The 21,535-nt window shown below is 44.4% G+C and overlaps 1 protein-coding gene across 2 annotated transcripts; it reads left to right on the top strand.

Moving 5' to 3' along the window:
* The first annotated feature begins 1,984 nt into the window (after nt 1–1,984).
* Nucleotides 1,985–20,753, top strand: usf2 (upstream transcription factor 2, c-fos interacting). Of its 2 annotated transcripts, none has more exons than XM_012966455.3 (10): nt 1,985–2,554; nt 13,714–13,760; nt 13,886–14,001; nt 14,291–14,410; nt 15,458–15,611; nt 16,239–16,326; nt 17,771–17,832; nt 18,814–18,908; nt 19,112–19,240; nt 19,802–20,753. In XM_012966455.3, exons 1-10 carry the CDS (start codon nt 2,520–2,522, stop codon nt 19,889–19,891), a joined length of 936 nt encoding a protein of 311 aa, XP_012821909.1. In that variant the 5' UTR covers nt 1,985–2,519; the 3' UTR covers nt 19,892–20,753.
* Nucleotides 20,754–21,535: the final 782 nt, after the last annotated feature.

The following is a 21,535-nucleotide window of genomic DNA, read 5'->3' as shown; positions in this document are numbered from 1 at the left end:
GAAGGCAGAGTATGGCACACACAGGCAGGGTAGGACAGGCAGAGTATGGCACACACAGGCAGGGTAGGGCAGGCAGAGTATGGCACGCACAGACAGCTTAGGACAGGCAGAGTGCTGCCTGTGTGTGCCATACTCTGCTTGCCCTATGCTGCTTGTGGGAGGTGAACCTGGCAGGGGGTTTGTTGTGGGAGTTTGTGAGCAGTTGGAAATAGCCATTAAATGGTCCCTAAGGTGTGTAATTATGTACTGGGGGTTGGTGTGCTATCCACAGGGGAGGAGGAGGCATATGGAATTTAAGGGTATATCTTAATATGACATAATTCTTTCACATATGAATGATGGTTGATATCCCCACAGTAAGGACCAAGCATTTGGGATTTTGCTGTGCTACCACCATTGTGATAAAATAGGTGTGGTTTGAAGTGGGTGTGGTTTCAAAAAGGGGAGTGGTCAAAACTGGCTTCCATTAGCGGCCCTCCACCATGTATGCTAGAGAAATTCCGGCCCTCGGCACCGTAGAAGTTGGACAGCACTGCCCTAGAGTAACCAACTACTCTAGTGAAGGGACCCCATGAACGAGGACCAGTTAGATAGTTACTCTTGTAGAGCAGTGAGATAAAGAGGGTAGGAAGGAAGAGCAGCTCGGCTCCACCAAGGAAACTAGCTGGAAGTACCTCCCATACAGGCACTGTTGCCTTAGCATAGGGCCACGGTTAAGACATAGGAGACCGGCAGTACCTAAACCCTGTTCCCCAGTCGGCTGTAGGACTCTTAAAGCTAGAGGTATTCAAGGTATCTATGGCTGCTCCCAAAGGGGTGCCAAGCTGACCATTTACCCTGCCCAGACTCCCAAAAGAGGTGGGATAAACCGGTGTGCATCCTCTCTTGTTGTCCTCAGTGTACTATCACATACCATCCGTTTGTGTGTATGCTATAACCCTGCTTATTGTCTCGGACAATAAACCTGTTCTGCAAGAACCGTCTGGCGTCCATTATTGCTACTTTGCACTGCACTCAGCTACAGTGAGTTGTAGTTACACTACACCCCTGGGTATTCCATATAGCAAAGGCCCATCCATGCTCTATACCTACACTAGCCATGTTTAACTGTTTCATAGCCAAATAGGAGTTACATATTTTGGTGTTTATCACCATATAAATTGCAAATGGCTGTAAGTAAGGCTTTGTGCCTGCAGCTATAATATGATGGAATCCCTACAGACCGAATGGATCAGTTGAGAGCCGGGTGTGCAGCCAGGCCCTAGCCCCAATTCGCTGCCCATACAGCTTGCTAACCCTCCCCCCCAGGGCCGCACACACCGTCGACTGATCCCCGGTTCTACGTTCTCAAAACTGCACTATTGCTCCTAAAACTCGATCGGTTCATTAGCTATAAGTAGCCAATTCTTTAAAAATTAAAAAAAAATCTTCGCCGTGTCGGAATACAGCGCCAGTTTTAGCGCCACCGCTCCGCGTCTCATTGTTCTGTTTCACCGCCGTCTCCAAACTACCCACAATCCCCGGCCACCTAGCGCTTTATAGACAGCTCTTAGCCCCGCCCCCTCAGACAGCGGGCGTGGCCTGTCAACTCCCGCGTTCCTGCTTTGTCTGTTACAAAGGGCGGGGTTGGGTTCCGAGCACTCGGGGACGCGCCTTCACCATACTCAAACCATGCCCGGCAGAGGGCGCCGCTTTATAAAAGCGCTGCTTGACAGCGCAATTGCGACAAGTCAGGAAAAATAAATAAATAAACATGTCTGTTTAGACGAATACAGTTCCACTGACTGATATTTCCAATATAAACAACCGTCGTGCCTTTATAGTTGTATTATCCCGCCCTTGCTATAAATATTATGTTTCGCCGTCCCAGACAGTCCATGAAGTTTTTTTGTTTCTCGGGCCCGCCCGCTCTTGTATAAATATGTCGTTTTTCTTGGCTTTTCCAGACGGAAGCTTCCGGGTATGTTTCCAACATGGATACCCTAGTTTTCCCACACTTTCTCTGGCCCGCTAATCTACGTTGGTTGCGCTTTGCGCTGGCTAGTGGCTTGTTGTCCGGCCCGCCCGCGTCTGTCAGCCTTTAGTATATCGGGCCCGGCCGCGCCCCTGTGTCAGTGCAGTTGGTTGGGCCCGCCCGCTCCTGTATGAATGCAGTGCGTGTCGGGCCCGCCCGCTTCTGTTTCTCGGCGCAGTTTCCGTGTGAAGCGCGCTCCCGCCGTTATTGCCATTCGGTGTGTGTCGGTTCCGGAGCCGTCTCTCCCGTACGCAGGGCATTAGCCTGAGAGGCAGTGTGTGTGAGTTCTCCCCGCCTCCCTCCTCACGTGTCCCGGCGGCGGTACAGGGAAGGGAAGGCTCCTCACATGACCCGTCTGTTTGGCCCCGTGATCAGAACAAGCACCGCCGGCCCTCCCGCCTCCCCCTCTCCGGGCCGCCCCGGGCCCCGGGCCTGCACCGCCTGAACCGGGGGGGAACCGGGCCCAACCTTCTGCCCGCTGCCTCCCAACCCCGACGCTCGACACATGGACATGCTAGATCAGGGCCTCGACTCCGCCAGGTGAGAAAATCTAGGCCCAGGCTGTGCGGCCTGCACTACCCATAGGCTATGGGGTTACTGTACGGGCTGCATTGTACAGCAGCGCCGGGACTGTTATTGGGGAGACTGGGGTTTTATTGGGGACATGGTTATTCCCATAGGAATTGTAGCTTCTTGTATTGGAAGGCATTTGTTGTATGTATTGTCTATAGAGAAAGAAATTCAAATTGTAATGAAAATTCCCAATATACCCTCTGCACTGGTTTTAGAGTTACATACAAATCTACATGATGTCCCTTTTTATTCTTTGGTTCTGACTCCTGATACAATGTAGCAGCAAGCCAACTAACAGCCCTGCTGTGTGTATGAACATTCTCATTCTTCCAGGGCATGTCATACAGCTTCTAGTAGAACTAAGTATATATTGTCTATAGAGAAAGAAATTCAAATTGTAATGAAAATTCCCAATATACCCTCTGTACTGGGTTTAGAGTTACATACAAATCTACATGATCTCTTTTTTTTTTAGTCTTTGGTTCTGACTCTTGATACAATGTAGCAGGGCTGTTAGAAGACATTGGCATATTGGAAGACATTTGTTCTTTATATTGTCTATAGAGAGAGAAATTCAAATTGTAATGAAAATTCCCAGTATACCCTCTGCACTTATTCCCACTGGTTTTAGAATTCCATGAAAATCTCTGTCCTTTTTATTCTTTGGTTCTGACTCCTGATACAATGTAGCAGCAAGCCAACTAACAGCCCTGCTGTGTGTATGAACATTCTCATTCTTCCAGGGTATGACATACAGTATCTAGTAGAATTAGGTATATATTGTCTATAGGGAAAGAAATTCGAATTTTAATGAAAATTCCCAATATACCCTCTGCACTTATTCCCACTGGTTTTAGAATTCCATGAAAATCTCTGTCCTTTTTATTCTTTGGTTCTGACTCCTGATACAATGTAGCAGCAACCAACTAACAGCCCTGCTGTGTCTATGAACATTCTCATTCTTCCAGGTCATGTCATATAGTTAGTAGGATTAAGTATATATTGTCTGTAGGGAAAGAAATTCGAATTTTAATGAAAATTCCCAATATACCCACTGCACCGGTTTTAGAGTTACTCACAAATCTACATGCTCTCTAAAGTGGTCTCTGTCCCTTTTTTTAGTCTCTGGTTGTGACTCTTGATACAATGTAGCACGGCTGTTAGTTGGCTTGCTGCAGTGTCTATGAACATTCTCATTCTTCCAGGTCATGACATACAGTTTCTAGTAGAACTAAGTTTATATTATCTATAGTGAAAGAAATTAAAATTTTAATGTAAATTCCCAATATACGTTCTGCACTTATTCCGACTCATTTAGATCTCTAAAGCGGTCTCTGTCCCTTTTTATTCTTTGGTTCTGACTCTTGATACAATGTAGCAATGTACCTGGAACCCCTGGGCTGGTTCTCCTGTAAGGAGAAAACTGCACTGGCTGGGGTAATCTAAGCCCTATAGGCTATGGGGTTACTGTACGGGCTGCATTGTACAGCAGCGTGGGGACCATTTTTGGGGAGACTGGGGTTTTATTGGGGACATGGTTATTCCCATAGGAATTGTAGCTTCTTGTATTGGAAGACATTTGTTGTAAGTATTGTCTATAGAGAAAGAAATTCAAATTGTAATGAAAATTCCCAATATACCCTCTGCACTGGTTTTAGAGTTACATACAAATCTACATGGTCTCTAAAGCGGTCTCTGTCCCTTTTTAGTCTCTGGTTCTGACTCTCGATACAATGTAGCAGGGCTGTTAGTTGGCTTACTGCTGTGTCTATGAAGATTCTAATTTTTCCAGGTTATGACATACAGTTTCTAGTAGAACTAAGTATAATATATATTTCATTCTACTAGAAACTGTCTGTCTTGACCTGGAAGAATGAGAATGTTCATAGACACAGCAGTAAGCCAACAGCCCTGCTACATTGTATCGAGAGTCAGAACCAAAGACTTAAAAAGGGACAGAGACCGCTTTAGAGATCATGTAGGTTTGCGTGTAACTCTAAAACCAGTGCAGAGGGTATATTGGGAATTTTCATTAAAATTTCTTTCACTATAGACAATACATACTTAATTCTACTAGAAACTGTCACGACCTGGAAGAATGAGAATGTTCATACACACACCAGGGCTGTTAGTTGGCTTGCTGCTACATTGTATCAAGAGTCAGAACCAAAGAATAAAAAGGGACCTCATGTAGATTTGCGTGGAACTCTAAAACCAGTGCAGAGGGTATATTGGGAATTTTTATTACAATTTGAATTTATTTCACTATACACAATACTTACAACACAATACTTACATCTATAGTGAAAGAAATTTTAATGTAAATTCCCAATATACCCTCTGCACTTATTCCGACTCGTTTAGATCTCTAAAGTGGTCTCTGTCCCTTTTTATTCTTTGGTTCTGACTCTTGATACAATGTAGCAATGTACCTGAAACCCCTGGGCTGGTTCTCCTGTAAGGAGAAAACTGCACTGGCTGGAGTAATCTAAGCCCAGGGCCTGCGCTGCCTATAGGCTTAGGGGTTACTGTACGGGCTGCATAGTACAGCAGCGCCGGGACCGTTATTGGGGAGACTGGGGTTTTATTGGGGACATGGTTATTCCCATAGGAATTGTAGCTTCTTGTATTGGAAGGCATTTGTTGTATGTATTGTCTATAGAGAAAGAAATTCAAATTGTAATGAAAATTCCCAATATACCCTCTGCACTGGTTTTAGAGTTACATGCAAATCTACATGATGTCCCTTTTTATTCTTTGGTTCTGACTCTTGATACAATGTAGCAGCAAGCCAACTAACAGCCCTGGTGTGTGTATGAACATTCTCATTCTTCCAGGTCATGACATACAGTATCTAGTAGTATATATTGTCTATAGAGAAATACATTCAAATTGTAATGAAAATTCCCAATATACCCTCTGCACTTATTCCCACTGGTTTTAGAGTTCCATGAAAATCTACATGGTCTCTGTCCCTTTTTTTTAGTATTTGGTTCTGACTCTTGATACAATGTAGCAGCAAGCCAACTAACAGCCCTGGTGTGTGTATGAACATTCTCATTCTTCCAGGTCATGACAGTTTCTAGTAGAATTAAGTATGTATTGTCTATAGAGAAAGAAATTCAAATTGTAATGAAAATTCCCAATATACCCTCTGCACTGGTTTTAGAGTTACATACAAATCTACATGATATCTATAGCGGTCTCTGTCCCTTTTTTATTCTCTGGTTCTGACTCCTGATACAATGGTTCTGACTCTTGATACAATGTAGCAGACAGCTAACTAACAGCCCTGGTGTGTGTATATGAACATTCTCATTCTTCCAGGTCATGACATACAGTATCTAGTAGTATATATTGTCTATAGAGAAATAAATTCAAATTGTTATGAAAATTCCCAATATACCCTCTGCACTTATTCCCACTGGTTTTAGAGTTACACGCAAACCTACATCATATCTAAAGCGGTCTCTATCCCTTTTTTTTATTCTCTGGTTCTGACTCCTGATACAATGTAGCACGGCTGTTAGTTGGCATGCTGCTGTGTGTATAACATTCTCATTCTTCCAGGTCATGCCATACAGCTTCTAGTAGAACTAAGTTTATATTGTCTCTAGTGAGAGAAATTTAAATTTTAGTGTAAATTCCCAATATACCCTCTGCACTTATTCCTACTGGGTTTAGAGTTCCATGCAAATCTACATGATTTCTAAAGCGGTCTCTGTCCCTTTTAAGTCTTTGGTTCTGACTCTTGATACAATGTAGCAGGGCTGTTAGCTTACTGCTGTGTCTATGAACATTCTCATTCTTCCAGGTCATGACAGACAGTTTCTAGTAGAATTAAGTATATATTGTCTATAGCGAAAGAAATTCAAATTTTAATGAAAATTCCCAATATACGTTCTGTGCTTATTCCCACTGGTTTTAGAGTTACACGCAAATCTACATGATCTCTAAAGCGGTCTCTATCCCTTTTTTTATTCTCTGGTTCTGGCTCCTGATACAATGTAGCACGGCTGTTAGTTGGCTTGCTGCTGCTGTCTATGAAGATTCTTATTCTTCCAGGTCATGACATACAGTTTCTAGTAGAATTAAGTCTAAAACAACTGGATTTTTTAGAGTTGGGTTTTTTTTTTCTTGAAAACATTTCAGAACCAGTTGTGTGGAGATTATAAACCGCTAAATAGATACTGCTATCGATGCCACTTACATTTACAAATAACCTTAAGACACCAGCTGGGGTAATGTAGGCCCGGGCTGTGCGGCCTGCGCTGCCCATAGGCTATGGGGTTACTGTACGGGCTGCATTGTACAGCAGCGCCGGGACCGTTATTGGGGAAATTGGAGTTTCATTGGGGACATGGTTATTCCCATAGGAATTGTAGCTTCTTGTATTGGAAGACATTTGTAAGTATTGTCTATAGAGAAAGAAATTCAAATTGTAATGAAAATTCCCAATATACCCTCTGCACTGGTTTTAGAGTTACATACAAATCTACATGGTCTCTAAAGCGGTCTCTGTCCCTTTTTAGTCTTTGGTTCTGACTCTTGATACAATGTAGCAGGGCTGTTAAGGTTGCCAAGCGAGCGGATCTTCTCCTGATATCCCTACCTACGACTGAGCGATATTGAGTGAATTCAGGCTAATTCGGTCGTTCGGTCTTGGGGCCAAATGATCGAATTAGAACGCCGGCAATAGGTGCAGTCGGTTCGGGGACCACATCAACGAGCCGTTGCGGTCCCTGATCCAAATACATTTTTTTTAACCTGCCCGATTTCAGGCCAGATGTCGGTCGGGTATGGCCGTCATGCTTGCCCCTACACGGGCCGATAAGCTGCTGAGTTGATCTAAGGGGCCGATATTGGTGGCTAGAATCGGCCCGTGTATGGCCTCCTTTAGTCAGTTGGCTTGCTGCAGTGTCTATCTAGATTCTCACTCCTCCAGGTCATGACATACAGTTTCTAGTAGAATTTAGTCTTAAACAACTGGACCTTTCTGAGTATTTTTTTTTTTTCTTGAAAACGTCTCAGAAGTCGGAACCGGTTATAAACGGCCAATTAATTGGCATCAATACCAATTACACTTACAAATACCCCTAAGCTACATATCCCCAGTAGTGCTGGGCGGTATGACCAAAAATTTATATCACGGTATTTTTCAAAATTATATCGGTATCACGGTATTTGACGGTATTTTTTTTTCCCCATGCATGATTAGGTGACCACCCCAAACACCCGCCACCCGCACCCCCCCCGCCACCCCAAACACCCCCCCATCCGCACGCAGCCCCCCCATCCGCACGCACCCCCCACCCCTCCATCCACACGCACCCCCCCCACCCCAAACACCCCCCCATCCGCACACACACCCCCCACCCCACCCCAAACACCCCCCCATCCCCTTCACATAAATATAACCCCCCACCCCATCCCACCCCCCCAAACACAACCCCATCCCCTTCACATAAGTATAACCCACCCACCCCCACCCCAAACACCCCCCCATCCCCTTCACATAAATATAACCCCCCACCCCATCCCACCCCCCCCAAACACAACCCCATCCCCTTCACATAAGTATAACCCACCCACCCCCACCCATCCCCTTCACATAAAATATAATTACTGGCCAGGCACCCCCGACAGCTCACATTGGTATCCGACTCTGAATGCGTCCTAGCGATGGCGCTTTTGTAGAGTGTGCGCGCTGACGTCACGTGCGCGCTGACGTCACGTGCGCACCCGGAAGTATTCAGCACACCGGTATGTCGAAAATTCATATCGGTTTCAAAAAAAAAAACGGTGATCGGTTTTTACCGGTATACCGCCCAGCACTAATCCCCAGCATACCCCCCTTTTCAGCATGAGTACAATTAATAGAGATTGTGCTGAATGTACTTTTTGCCTGTTGTTTTAAAGGAGAAGGAAAGTTAAAATCATTGGGGTGTAGCAAAATGTAAAGCACCTCCCAATGATTATCGCTTACCCGAAACCCACGGCCGTTGCCCCTGTTAGGAGAAAACTGCACCGCCCGCGGTAATCTAAGCCCAGGCTCTGCGGCCTGCGCTGCCGATAGGCTTAGGGTTACTGTACGGGCTGCATTGTACAGCAGCGTCGGGCCCATTATTGGGGAAACTGGAGATTCATTGGGGACATGGTTATTCCCATAGGAATTGTATCTTTTTACTGTACCGCATATTAGACTTTTGTGCCCCCCCCCCCCCCCCCCCCCCCGAAAGCAATAATTAAAGAAAATGACATTTTAATGGAAATTCCCAATTTTTGGCTTGAGTACAATGAATAGAGCTTGTGCTGAATGTACTTTTTGCCTGTTGTTTTAAAGGAGAAGGAAAGTTCCAATCACTGGAGGGGGGGTGACAGATTCCCCCCCCCCCCCCCAATGATTTAGCCTTTCCTTCTCCTTTAATGAAGCAATACCTATGGTTTTTTGTTATTTCTTGCTCTGATCAAGAAACTGAAACTACTTTCGCTTCTCAGTTTCACCTTCTGCCGAGTCACTTTGCAGAGGAGAAGCTGTGCAAACAAATGACCAGTCTGCAGATAAGGACCAGCTCATTATACAGCTGGCTTATTACAAAGCTGCAGTTTAGGTAATGAAGAGGGTTTGTTTATACAGAGCACCTTATCTCCCTTAGAACAGATTTGCCCTACCAGTGATTCTTGTCACTTCCTTTAGACTGACCGATGTTCATTCAACGTATATTTCTTTGCTCTGCACCATCATATAAACCCACACCCAGTTGCATACCTGCATGTACACTCCAGGCAATATCCAAGCTCTGGCACTCCTTAATGTCCCTTTGGCTACCAAGAGATGCTGGGAGTTATAAGTTGAAAAGAACTGGGAGGATGATGTTTGCCCATTTCATATAAAGGGCCCACAAATTGTGGGTTGCAGTGCAAGCGAATATACCAGGGGTGTCAAACTCAATCGCAAAAGGGGGCAGGCCAAATTACATAGTAGTAGTCAGGCAATTGGTGCTGCACAGTCACCATGGGCCACATAAAACAGCCAGGTGGGCCGGATTCAGTCCACAGGCCTTGTGTTTGACAAATGTATACACGCGGGATATTGACCATCCAAGGATAATGGCACATAGGGCCTTTGGGAGATCTAAGCCAAAACCAGTTCCCATAGAGCAGGGGACCCCAACCTTTCTTACTCATGAGCCACAGTCAAAAGACTTGAGGAGCAACACAAGCACCATAAAAGTTCATGGAGGAGCCAAATAAGGGCTGTGATTGGCTATTAGGGGCCTCTATGCACCCTATCAGCTTACAGGGGGCTTTATTTGCACGAACGACAGGCCTGCCCGACCGGCATCTGCCCTGAAATCGATGGGGCAAGTTTGACTTTTCCGTCAGATCGGGGACCACATCGGCTCATTAATGCGGTCCCCCAACCGATGGCGCCTATACCTGCCATTCTAATTCAAATGTTTGGCCCCAGGTGGGGGCAAACCTGTAGGTGGGGATATCGGGTCACCGGATGGGCGGATCTTTATGTATGGCCACCTTTAGCCCCTCACACTTTTTTTTTTTTTTTTGTTTAAAAGTGTAATTGGGGGTGTTTTGCCCATGCAAAGTGGGTGGCAAAAAGCCCAAAATTGCTCGCCCTCATTAGCTTTTATGGCAGCCACCTACAAGAGGGTGCACTCGCCCGCTGGGTGATTGACGCTCTAAAACAGTGATCCCCAACCAGTGGCTCAGGGGCAACATGTTGCTCCCCAACTTTGAATTTCTGGTTAGGAGGTAAGCTTTGATTGCATAAAAACCCAATGTAATTGCCAAACAGAGCCTCATGTAGGCTGCCAGTACATACAGGGGCTACCAAATAGCCAATTATAACTCTCATTGGCACCTCCAGGAACTTTTTTAATGCTTGTGTTGCTCTCCGAAAATTTTTCCAATTGAAAGTGGGTCACAGGTATAAAAGGTTGGGGATCCCTGCTCTAAAAATGTGGCAGTCAGGGTTGGATTTAGTGTACTTGGGCTTGCAGCAAGGTGTCGTATTAGTGAATAGGGGAAGGGGGGTGCTACTACTAGTTACCCAGGAACAAAATGCTCAGATTAGCCCCCTGCCCCCTCTCCCATTGAGCTCTAACTCCCAGGTTCTGTATAGACTGTATATGTGGGTCTGGATGTAGTGGGGCCAGTGTCTGGGCCTATCTAGTGGGTGCACTGTTACACTTTATTACTTCAGCCCAGGGCCACACAAGTGACTTTCTAGTGGTTTTTATTGCAGAAAAATGCTAACCAGGGCCCCAGCGGCTGCAGCCATTAAAGTCACCTTGCTATAAGGCCTAGGGCAAGTTGGGTTATTTACAGCACATCCTACTAATATGAACATAACTGGAATACTCCTGGGTCTGGCTTACTTACCCTTTTTTCCTATTCAACTCCTTCCTGTACCCTGCGGTTATGTCCTATTGACTACCACAGGCCAGATTATAATAATATATGTCAGGGTTGCTGACATTGGAGCTCTCGGGATGAGATTTAATTACATATTTCCCAATTACGTGCCTGCTGCAAAACACATTGCTTTATGGGTGGAGACGTAATAATAATGCATAATCAGCCTGCTTGCTAGGGTACTGAACTACAGGTATGGGACCCCTTATCCGGAAACCCATTATCCAGAAAGTTCCGAATTACGGAAAGGCCATCTCCCATAGACTCAATTTTAATGAAATAATTCACATTTTTAAAAATGATTTCCTTTTTCTTTGTAATAATAAAACAGAACCTTGTACTTGATCCCAACTAAGATATAATTACCCCTTATTGGGGGCAGAACAGCCCTATTGGGTTTATTTAATGGTTAAATGATTCCCTTTTCTCTGTAATAAAACAGTACCTGTACTTGATCCCAACTAAGATATAATTACCCCTTATTGGGGCAGAACAGCCCTATTGGGTTTATTTAATGGTTAAATGATTCCCTTTTCTCTGTAATAATAAAACAGTACCTGTACTTGATCCCAACAATATAATGAATCCTTATCGGAGGCAAAACCATTGGGTTTATTTAATGTTTAAATTATTTTTTTAGTAGACTTTAGGCAGTAGATCTGAATTACGGAAAGATACCTTATCCAGAAAACCCCAGGTCCCGAGCACTCTGGATAATGGGTCCCATACGTGTACAACTAACAGCATTGGGCTGCCTTTGGGATGCTAGGATTTGTTGTTCGTCTGTATCAGGAAGTAGTGCAGGTAAAATCCACACACACATTTGTGCAGGTAAAGGCTATAAAATTCCACCGTCCCTCCCTTCTCTTTTTGGTTTTCCCCTAAATATCCCAGATGGAGTTCTTAGGCTCAGTGTCAGTGACGCAGGGAACCTCGGAACAGAATTTTAGCCTTGTGCAAATATGTTTTCCCTCTATCCTATGTGTGCTCTCCGCCGTGTTTGTTAAATGATTTATTGCCGACGCCGTTTTTTTCCAGGACGAGCTGTTTCTTATTGTCGGAATAGGGCTTCTGGTTGCTCCCTTATTACAGCGGTGCGGCTTCTCTGGTTGTTAGGATCATTGGCCATAGCAATCGGAAAACTGAACCCAGTCACCCTTTGTATCCAGCTGTCACTATCTGTGCCCCCCGGGCACCGCTCGCAAGGGTGTATCTATGTTATTCATTCTGATGTGCCGCTCACAAATCAGAATGAAAATCTGGCATGGTGGTGAGTGGGCTTTTCTGAAAAATGTGTGACTGGAAGTTTTGGGCTGACATATTACCCTTGTGGGGGCAGGGGGTTCCAAACTGCGTTTAGGGGCACACAGGCATAGAAACGCAGGCAGGGAGAAAAGATGGTCCGTTTCCTTCCGCTCCATTTATGAGTAGGTGGATTAGGGTCATGCATGTATAGCCCCACGCATCACTAGTGGGTACAGATCCTGAGTGTATCACTTACCTTGCCCTTTGTATGGGCACCACTCAGTGTGTCCTTTACTCATTCTGTATGTACCACTCACCTTACCCTCTATCTGGGCAGGGTACCTCTCTGGTTACTCATTCTGTATGTACCACTCACCTTGCCCTCTATCTGGGCAGGGTACCTCTCTGGTTACTCATTCTGTATGTACCACTCACCTTCCCTCTATCTGGGCAGGGTACCTCTCTGGTTACTCATTCTGTATGTACCACTCACCTTGCCCTCTATCTGGGCAGGGTACCTCTCTGGTTACTCATTCTGTATGTACCGCTCACCTTGCCCTCTATCTGGGCAGGGTACCTCTCTGGTTACTCATTCTGTATGTACCACTCGCCTTGCTCTCTATCTGGGCAGGGTACCTCTCCTGGTTACTCATTCTGTATGTACCACTCGCCTTGCTCTCTATCTGGGCAGGGTACCTCTCCTGGTTACTCATTCTGTATGTACCACTCGCCTTGCCCTCTATCTGGGCAGGGTACCTCTCTGGTTACTCATTCTGTATGTACCGCTCACCTTGCCCTCTATCCGGGCAGGGTACCTCTCTGGTTACTCATTCTGTATGTACCACTCACCTTGCCCTCTATCTGGGCAGGGTACCTCTCCTGGTTACTCATTCTGTATGTACCAGCCTTGGCAATATTTTAAAAAAAAGTTAGATGTTCTGAAAAACACACAGAACAATCCAGTTTGGTCAGACCCTGATGTGAAGCAGCAAGTAATGAAGTGCCTGTGGTGTTGGGGAATGGTTAATGATCGCAGAACGCAGGCCCAGAGAGCCGTGTCACAAGACTAGATGCGAAATTAATTATATGACCCAGAAATCGCAGCTCTGTGAGAAACAGCATGACAGGAAAGCCTCTTTGGGACGTTAAATTGCTTTAATTGTTAAAATAGCTAATTATAATGGGGCGCTGGGCCTGAAGCCTTATAATGCAAAGTACAGATGCCTCTGTGTGCAAAGCTAATAGGGTAAATACGGCATGCAAACTCCTCTGAACTTTTTGCCCTTTTTAGCCCTCCGGCTAGGATTTGTTTGCCTACTCGGTCACATAGCAAATCTTCCATATCATTGGGGGCTTTCGTTACGATTGCTCCCAATCTCAGTAACTAGACTATGATGATTTTTAAAAGGGGCATTACCTAAATTAATCTTTTTTTTCTTTTCTAGTCACGACAAAGGACAGGACACGGAAGAAGTTGTAGAGTTACATGAAGGTGAGTGTGGCTCTGATGCCGACTAATTTGCAATCGCCATATTTCTGAGGGATTGTGCTATTAAGGATGTAGGAACTGCAGGAGGGACGCTCCTCACTATTTCCTTTTTGCTTTTCCCAATACAGGAGATGACACGAGTGCCGAGGAACACACTGCCGTGGCCATTGCTACTGTCCAACAAGCTGCCTTCTCAGACCACAATATCCAGTATCAGTTTCGCACAGAAAACAATGGAGGACAGGTACAGAACAAATGTCTCTTTATGATAAGGCTGCCTGTAAAATATATATATATATATATATATATATATATATATATATATATATATATATATATATATATATATATATATATATATATATATATATATATATATATATATATATATATATATATATAATATTGCAATGGCAGTACTATGTTTACACCATATCTTCATGTTCATTTTGAGCTGAACATTGTGCAGTTTGTATGTAACAATTCCAAGGGGCCACATCAGTTACAGGTTTTACATTGTTTCTCTGCTATAGGTGACATACAGAGTTGTCCAGGTGACAGATGGTCAGCTGGACGGCCAGGGGGATGCAACGGGGGCAGTCAGTGTCGTGTCAACGGCAGCCTTTAGCGGCACCCAGCAAGCTGTAGCACAGGTAAGTGTCTTTCTGGGGTTGCTGACAGTTGGGTGCAGACAGACTAAATGGCAAAAAAACTCTTGCCTGAATGTTTGGAGCTGCTGTGAAATCTGTTTGTGGTGTCCCCTAACCCTATAGATCTACTAAACACTAGCGCCAAATTGGGACTTATGTCATCAGGACAAGCCTGGTCTGCAAGGAAGGGGACCCTGTTTGCAGTATAATGTAGCTGTTCCATTGCCCCCGAGGGGGAAAGAATTTGCCTTACGTTAAGGTCCCCATACAAGTTAAGATTTGCTCACTTGGCGAGATCGCCAAGCGAGCGGATCTTCACCCGATATCCCCACCTACGGGTGGGCGATATCGGGGAGTGTGTAGGCTAATTCGATCGTTTGGCCCTGGGGCCAAACAATCAAATTATATTGGCGGCAATGGGGCAGTCGGTTCGGCTTGTTGATGCGGTCCCCGATCCGACTGAATTTTCTAACCTGGCCGAGTGATATCTGGCCAATTTCAGGCCAGATATCGGTCGGGCAGGCACCGCGTTTCTGCCCCTGTCCAAGGGACCGATATCGGCAGCTACAATCGGCCCTTGTGTGGGGACCTTTAGTTGCAGTCTGTTGCATGCAACCAGGCTTCCTAGCGCAATTAGCCAAATTCTTCCCGACAGTAAAGTATTTTATTTCCAGTAAAACCCTCTTCAAGCTAATAACACTATACTGTATGGTTTAAACAGTAATAATATAGCTCTAATGTAGCAGAGTCCCAGCTGTAGTTTGTTTACTTTCCAAAACCGGTCACATGTTATATCTGACTAGCGTCAGATGGCAACTGCCAGTCACATGCTCTGACTGTACTTGGTGTCATGTGACCAAGCCAGCTTTCTTCACTTCAAATATCCAAGAAGTCAGACCTGTGGCCCCTTTTCTTACTCTGTATTAGAGTTTGCTGGATTATGACTTTTCTACGTCTAAATTGGCATCTAGCCGGGTCTAGTCCAGCAATAGGTGTTCATGTTTTCTGTTCCCTCACTTGTATATCCATTCGTTCCTCTGTCTGTTGCAGGCTGTGATCCAGAACCCATTCAGCAACGGAGGAAGCCCTACAACTGATGCAGTTAGCGGGGAGGCACGCTTTGCTTACTTTCCGGCTTCCACGGTGGGGGACACTACAGCAGTGTCTGTGCAGACGTCTGACCCTTCCCTGGCACAGGCAGGAGGTGATTCTAAGCTCTACTAAATATTCCCTATTCCTGTAACTTGGCCCTATAACTGTATAAGGCTAACCTTTCAGCAGGCAGTTAGGCCCTGAGTGGCTTATCTTGACAGAAACTGATTTTTGCCCTAACAAGTAATGTTTTTCCTGATAGCAGCTTCACTCTCGTTATCGTTTACAGGGAATATTCTACTTTCTGTATCCACCTTGTGTTCTGTGTCTTTACAAGGTTACTGTGTAACTAAATGCAGTTACTGCCGATTTATTTCTTAAGTCTTTAACCTTATTCTTTCTTTGGCGGTGCATGGAAATTGAATATGACTTGACTTCCTTGCAAGGAGCCAGACCTGATTTTTTTTCCTTTGGGAAATGGTTCTTTTTCTAAATCCATACGTGAATGCATTCAGATTCGCCCGAATCCAAATCCTTAAAAAGCATGACTTTTTGTCACATAAACATGGAAGCACGGTTCTCTTTAGCCCTTCCTTTTTTCAGGCTAATTTTTCATTAAGGATTCAGGGTTCGGCCATATATAATGCATCCCTAGTATACAGTGTATCTGGCTGTAGCATAAGCCCCCCAACAGCAGAACTCCTGATACTCTTGGCAAACACTATCTTTCATTCCCTAGGGCAGTTCTATGTCATGATGACCCCCCAAGATGTTCTTCCTGCTGGAACACAGAGGACGATTGCTCCACGGACTCATCCCTATTCGCCGTAAGTATGAGCAAGGGATAACTATTGTTAAGTGCAGTTATTCGGCTGTGAGAAGTGCCAAGCCCATCTGTCTGTGTTGTCTCAAGTGCCAGAATGGGATTTGGCTATTTGCCTCTGTTTATAAGGGCATTCTTCTGTGTGGGTCTCTAACTACAGGGATGGAGGCCATTAATGAATGTAGGAACAAAAGTGGAAAAAAACCTGGAACACAAAACTGCCTTGCATGGCAAATGCCATTACGACTGGGTCAGAGCCCTGGGCATTGTACAAGTGGCACGTTGACTTCACACAGCTTTCACTAAATTCTGTTAAACAAATTATATCAGCATAAGTATTCCCCTGTACTAAGCACAATTCAGCAGGAACAGCCCCCTAAGTTTGCTCATAGCCTGTACAGAGATACCATAAAACTATGGCACATAGGGATTCCCCTGTACTAAGCACAATTCAGCAGGAACAGCCCCCTAAGTTTCCTCATAGCCTGTACAGAGAGATACCATAAAACTATGGCAGCATAGGGATTCCCCTGTACTAAGCACAATTCAGCAGGAACAGCCCCTAAGTTTGCTCATAGCCTGTACAGAGAGATACCATAAAACTATGGCAGCATAGGGATTCCCCTGTACTAAGCACAATTCAGCAGGAACAGCCCCCTAAGTTTGCTCATAGCCTGTACAGAGAGATACCATAAAACTATGGCAGATAGGGATTCCCCTGTACTAAGCACAATTCAGCAGGAACAGCCCCCTAAGTTTGCTCATAGCCTGTACAGAGAGATACCATAAAACTATGACAGCATAGGGATTTCCCTGTACTAAGCAGGAACAGCCCCCTAAGTTTATCTCTCAGTACAGGCTATGAGCACTGAAACTTTTCCAGGATACATCTTTACTAAGCACAATTCAATAAAAATAGTTGTTTTACTTGAATAAAAAATTAGCTTTGGTACTGGGCTAGGTTTGCATATATATTATATTGTGTACATGTGTGCTCTGCGGCCCTCTCAAAGTAATTGCCCAGCTCTGTGTCAGAAACTTCTCTATGCTGGGATATGGCAGCATAGGGAATGTGGGGAAAGTTGCCCATAGATGGCAGTAGCATAACAATAAATCAAACCCAACCATCATAAAAATGAGGAAAAATTGCTGGTGAAACAGTTGAATTCTTACTGGGTATCTAAAGGTAAATGTGGAGCCCCTGTCTCTGTTCTTATGGGGGCTCGAAACTCTGAGTATTGGGAAGAGCATAACCGAGCCTTCCTGGTGCAGCTAGGGATTGCAACGTTTGTACAGTTTGTCATTTTGAGTGATGGTAGCCATTTATAGTGCTTATTTGGTCAATTTAAAGTGTAGGTTACCAATTTAAAGGGAGCAGATGAAACACTATGATGCTGCCTAAAGTATATCTGTTACTTACGTCAACCTTTTTATTTCTTTTTACTCAGTACTAAGATGGACGGGAACAGAACCCCTCGTGATGAGAGACGCAGAGCTCAGCACAATGAAGGTAAATGGGACAGGGTGCTAATAATCAGGGAAATTATACCAACTGGATGGGGTTAAAATGCCTCAGTTTGCCACTGGGCCTTGTTTGTAAACTCCTCATGGCCCGGTTAATCTGTCAGTAGCCGCCAATTCACACTTTAAATCTAGGGTAATGTTAAGCAAACATCTACTTTTTGACCAGTTTCTGTTTCTTGCTGCATTTTTAAAAGGGTGGTTCACTTTTATGTTAACTTTTAGTATCTTATAGAATGGCCAATTCTAAACAACTTTTCAGTTGGTCTTCATTAATTATTTTTCAAAGTTTTTGAATTTTTTATCACCTTCTTCTAACTCAAACTACGGTCTCCGACCCCCCAAGGTAATTTACCGAGCCCCCACTGCGTCCTTACCCCTGACTACTACCTGTCTGCAGACGCAGGGGACAGCTGGGAGGGGGGGAGCAGGGATCGGGCCGTGGTTTGAGGACTACAGTCCAGCCCCCAACAGTCTGAGGGACCATGAATTGGCCCCATGTTTAAAAAAAAGTCTAAGGACCCCTGTTCTAACACTTTGCAGCTTTCAAATGAGGGTCACTGACCTCTGGGCCAAAAAACTATTACGGTACTTTGTGAAAGTACAGTTTAATTGTTACTGTTACTTTTTAGTGCTTATTTTTTTTTTTTTTTATTCATGTCTTCTCCTATTCATATATCAGTCTTTCATTCAAACCACACCCTGGTTGCTAAGGTAATTTGGACCCAAGCAAACAGCTGCCGAAACTCCAAACAGGAGAGCTGCTGAACAAAAACTGAAATAACGAAAAAACTACCAATAACAAAAAATGAAGACCAATTGCAAATTGTCTCAGAATAGTACTCTCTACAACATACTAAAAGTTCTTAAAGGTGAACTACCCCCTTTTTTGGGCCAGTTTTTTTTTTTACTTTAGTAAATCCTTTTTGCTTTCGCTACACTTCTTACATTTATTTTTGTGCATTTCTAGTGGAGAGGAGACGGAGAGACAAGATTAACAACTGGATCGTTCAGCTGTCAAAAATCATTCCAGACTGCAACACGGAAAGCACCAAAACTGGCGCAGTGAGTGGAATACGTATTCTTTTTTTTATTTTTTTTTCCTCCCTTCTGACCCCTCTCGTTTAAACAAAGCAGTCTGATACCACAGTATGACTGAGGGCTGTCTCTCTCCTCTCTGACCAATCCGCAGCGCTGCCATCTTGCTGCTCTGCTCTCGTGTGACTTGGTACTTGTCAAAAATCCCTTTTGCTCTTTCTTTTCAGCAGAGTAAAGGTGGCATACTCTCTAAAGCCTGTGACTACATCCGCGAGCTCCGGCAGACAAACCAGCGCATGCAGGAGACCTACAAAGAAGCCGAGAGACTGCAGATGGACAACGATCTGCTGCGACAACAGGTTGGTTGGTAATTAAACAGAGGGCCTCAATCAGTTGGGTGGTTCGCCCATGTTTAAAGGAGAAGGAAAGGTAAAAAACTAAGTAAGCGTTATCAGAAAGGTCTATGTAAATACACAGAAAAGCTACACTGAGTCCTCTATCAAAACAAACTTGAGATTTCTTGTCCTTTATTCCCAGACTGGAGTTTGCCCAGTTCTTTACTCTCTCCCTTCTCCCTCCCCCCCCCCCCCCCCATAAGTATTCAGAAGAATTTACATCCCCTTCCCATCAAAATGTGAGCTACCAGCAGCTAGAGCTGCAGCAGGAAGCTACTGAGACCTAGCTAAAATGGCAGCTGCTATCTTAAACAAACAGAGGGAGCATCTAGGGCTGTTTACTCAGGTATGGTAATGCTTTCTGCAGAATAAATATAGTGTTATAGGTGGCACTAACGTGGTGAATCTATTGGCAGTAAAATGCCAAAATGACTTCCCTTCTCCTTTTAAGAGAACAAAATATCTATCATTCATCATTGTGGTATCTTCTCCTTTTTTTAATCTATATATTTATTTTTTTTGCAGATCGAAGAGCATAAGAACGAGAATGCACTTTTGAGGGCGCAGCTACAGCAGCACGGTATTGAGGTGGTAGAAGAATCTCAGAGGCAGTGACGTTCTTCACTTTACCCACCAAGGAAACCCGTTTTATGGGGGAGTAGGAGGAAAATGCCACACAGCGGAACTATCAGCACCCTTCCTTCAGTGACCATCTCACTTGCCACTACCCCTTCATTCAAACCACACCCCCCCCTCCAGCTTTTTTTCTCCTTTAACTTTATGGTGTCAAAAAATGTTTCCCTGATCCTTCTAAAGGACTTTGTGGATTGTTAGCCACGATGGGGGGGTTTAAACAATAGCCATTTACACTCTGTGGAGAGAACCTTTTCACCCCCCCCCCCCTCCCCATTCCACTGCAGATTGGGGCCTGCGCACTATTGCAATGCAATATGTTCCAGGTCTGTGCTTAGCAGCAGAAGGTTAAAGTATTGCTTTACATTTTTGTTCTTTTTTTATTATAAATATATATAAATATGAACTTACCTTAGACTTTTAGCAATTGAATATAGGTAATACAACTTTGTTTTTGTTTTTTTTTTTTCATTTTGCTTTTTAAAACTATTTTTAAACCCATGTGTGTGGAGGAGCAGATTGTAGTATTAGTTGCCCTTATGCTCTCCGTTAAAAGCTGTGGTTTTTTGTTTTTTTTTCCCCCCCTCCCCTTGCAAAAAGTTGATTGGTTCTGCAGCCCAGAAAGGATCATGCAGTAACTCTGCAGCTTACAGCGGCTGCCCACGTCTGGATGCCAAGCGCTTTCATTTTTGCAAGGAAATCAGCAGGAGCTGTATACTAAGCAGGGCCCGCTCCGTGCATCTATGCATCCCTGTACATTATTCTGCTTTTTAAAGGGAAAGTACTACCAAAATGAGTTTGGATGAACATCTTTACAATTAAAGAGTTTGCATTTCCTTCTAAAGTCTTGCAGGCGCTGTCATGATTTCATATAGCTGTAATTGCAGGGGGTAGAAAGGTAATTTTTGAGGTTAATTTAAAATATATACGCAGCCCCTGGGAGTGGAAGTATGAAAATAGCTCCCGTCGGATGGTTAGAATAGGTTTGTATGTGTCCGGCAGCAATAGTAACCAGGTGATACCATGGGGGAAGCATTATATACGTATATAGTAAAATGACAGTGTTATTTGGTTTAGGATCCCTTAGACTGGGCTTCACACAGAAGCACAAACTGCTCCCCAACGGCCCAATAAATAATTACTGTCTATGGCATCTTACAGCAGCCCCTCTGGCATTCGTCAGAACCCACAGATTGCCAGTCCGGGCCTGCCCTTAGCCCATGAGAAGGCTACAGATGTATAAAATCATTGATAATTCAGCAATGTGTCCAGGTCCCTACCCAAAATCTTGCCCCACAGTTTGACGGAATGTGACACTTTCCTGTAGCTGGCAGTCAGGGAAGGAGGCAGAGACACTTTCTGCTGGTTTATTGGCAAGTTGTTCCTCTATTGCTTATTAGTTCTTCTGCCCTGTAGGCATAGGCAAGGCAGGGCCGGTCTGTGAAACCTATATCGATTGGTAATACTCTCCATTTAAAATAGGGGTGCAGCAGTGTTACAGGGCAAAGGTACGTCCTCGTAGGCCCACGATGTTCCGAAGAACCTTTACCCAAAACGTTCACAGATTCTGTACTTTTGAAATAGTCGTCGCCATCTCTAGACTGCATGATATTTGTATTTTCACTG

This window comes from Xenopus tropicalis, chromosome 7 (genome assembly GCF_000004195.4).
Source record: "Xenopus tropicalis strain Nigerian chromosome 7, UCB_Xtro_10.0, whole genome shotgun sequence".
NCBI lineage: Eukaryota > Metazoa > Chordata > Amphibia > Anura > Pipidae > Xenopus > Xenopus tropicalis.
This window is presented reverse-complemented; position numbering and strand designations above follow the sequence as displayed.